Genomic DNA, 1,789 nt, shown 5'->3' with positions numbered 1-1,789 from the left:
ATCCACAAGGGAAGGCTGGGAATCTAGTATTGGTTTGGTTTGCGTTATCGGTTAAATTTGTGTGTCTGAACTCCATTTATTATTCCTTTACATTTCTAAGTAGATATATGTTAATGGAATCCTTTCCAGAAAAAGCTATGATAACTTAAAACTGCAAAACACATTCCTAATGCATATGAATCATGGAAGGTCTTATTTTCCAGCTTTACACACTTGAACCTAATTTAAAGTCTTTGAGCTACTATTGATCATAGTTTAAAAAGACATTGTCAAGGTATTTTTCATAAGAAAACTTAACTTACTGTTGCTTAGAATCTCCTCTTGGCAGCTTGAAACCTTTCTTAGGGGAACTATTTTGACATCCATATTTAGTGTGTAAATAGTTTTCTTTTATAATTATCTAGTTATTTTAAGTGGCTTTCTTCTACTCAGTTGCTTTTTGATATATGTGTGTTTATGTATATATGAACAGACACACATATACATTATGTGTATATATACATGTACACATGTTCATAAACTAAAAATAGGGATAGCTATGAACCAAAATCTCAGTTTACAGGCTCCCTGTACTTTGCAGTTAAAAGGGCTAGAACTTGAACCTGTATCCACACTTTGGATCAGGTTTCTATATCTAAGGATGAACCATAACTTCAATGCAGAACATTTATGAATTTCAGTGAATATTAAATATTGTGGTTTGGGCCTATGTCTAAAAGAAAAAGTCTTAACAGATCAAAATGAGCAGGAGTAAGAAAGTTGAGAGGAGATATAACTTTGACCTAACCTTGACAGTGTCCTTTTATATTTAGACTTCTATAACCCAACTGTAACTAGTAAAATTAATTGGACCACTTGCAAATAAAACCATAGAAAAAAGTTTATTTCAAATGTCAAGCATTGCCAAGTAATTTGATATTAACACCAAATGTTAAAGAATAGGATATACAGTAACATTTTAATAACAATATTAAATTACAAGATTTGAACCTTTAATTTATTTTTTCTCTCCTCAGCATTTACATATTTGGCTTTGAAAAATATGGAACTGATGCCTTAAGCCTCTTTGCTTTTCCACTTCCCCAGAGTTTAAATTCTTTTGTTTTTGTCATATTCAACCATTATGGAAGCAAATTTTATTTAAAAGCCAGTTTGTTTGTGAAAATACCTAAAAATATTTTTTTTCATTTTAAATGTTTTTTTTTTCTTATAAAACATGTCACATCTTGATGCAATTGATGTCAAGTGTGCTTAAGTCAGTATGAACCAAGGGACAAACGGTGGCTGCAGAAACTGGTGTGTTGCCTGTACAACGACTTCAGTTAGATTACAGTACTTCCATGTTAGCTGTGCATGTCAGTCAAGCTTCATCTTGAACTTGTGTAGAAAATGGTATTGTGTTTTGTACTAAGCATTCATTACAATTCAAGATGAACTCCACAAAGAAAAGAATTCTTGGCTGAAAGGAAAGTCTTCAAGATACTGGATGCCTCTCACCACTTTGACAATAAACGCACAAGAAAACCATTGTGTAAGGCACTCAAAAGGTTCTTATCAATCACGAGAGATCAGTCACACTGACATTCATTCCCATGCCAGGACTCACATAAGGTACTGCATGCACTGCTTTTGGAAATTCTGGAGTCATAACACGTCCATTTTCTCCAGTACTTCCTGTAATTGACAGCCTTGCCTTGCTCCTCATGGCATCATTCAAGGTCATCTTAAGAAAGAGAGAAAGAAAGAAGATAAAAAAGATACATTACAGCAATTCAGTGTTTGAGACAAG

At 33.3% G+C, this 1,789-nt stretch overlaps 1 protein-coding gene across 4 annotated transcripts in view; it reads right to left on the bottom strand.

The window, feature by feature from the left end:
* Nucleotides 1–860: 860 nt before the first annotated feature.
* GRIA2 (glutamate ionotropic receptor AMPA type subunit 2) overlaps nt 861–1,789 on the bottom strand; it is a 199,613-nt gene continuing 198,684 nt past the window's right edge. For 2 of the 4 annotated variants that reach the window (XM_019521696.1, XM_019521695.1), the window contains exon 15: nt 861–1,723. In XM_019521696.1, coding sequence (XP_019377241.1) covers nt 1,559–1,723 — 165 coding nt within the window. In that variant the 3' untranslated portion in view covers nt 861–1,558. The remainder of the gene's footprint in view (nt 1,724–1,789) is intronic. The other 2 variants (XM_019521698.1, XM_019521697.1) reach the window with 1 other exon arrangement.

The sequence above is a fragment of the Gavialis gangeticus genome, unplaced genomic scaffold, assembly GCF_001723915.1.
Source record: "Gavialis gangeticus isolate Ggan-Ray unplaced genomic scaffold, GavGan_comp1, whole genome shotgun sequence".
In the NCBI taxonomy this organism is placed as follows: Eukaryota; Metazoa; Chordata; order Crocodylia; family Gavialidae; genus Gavialis; species Gavialis gangeticus.
This window is presented reverse-complemented; position numbering and strand designations above follow the sequence as displayed.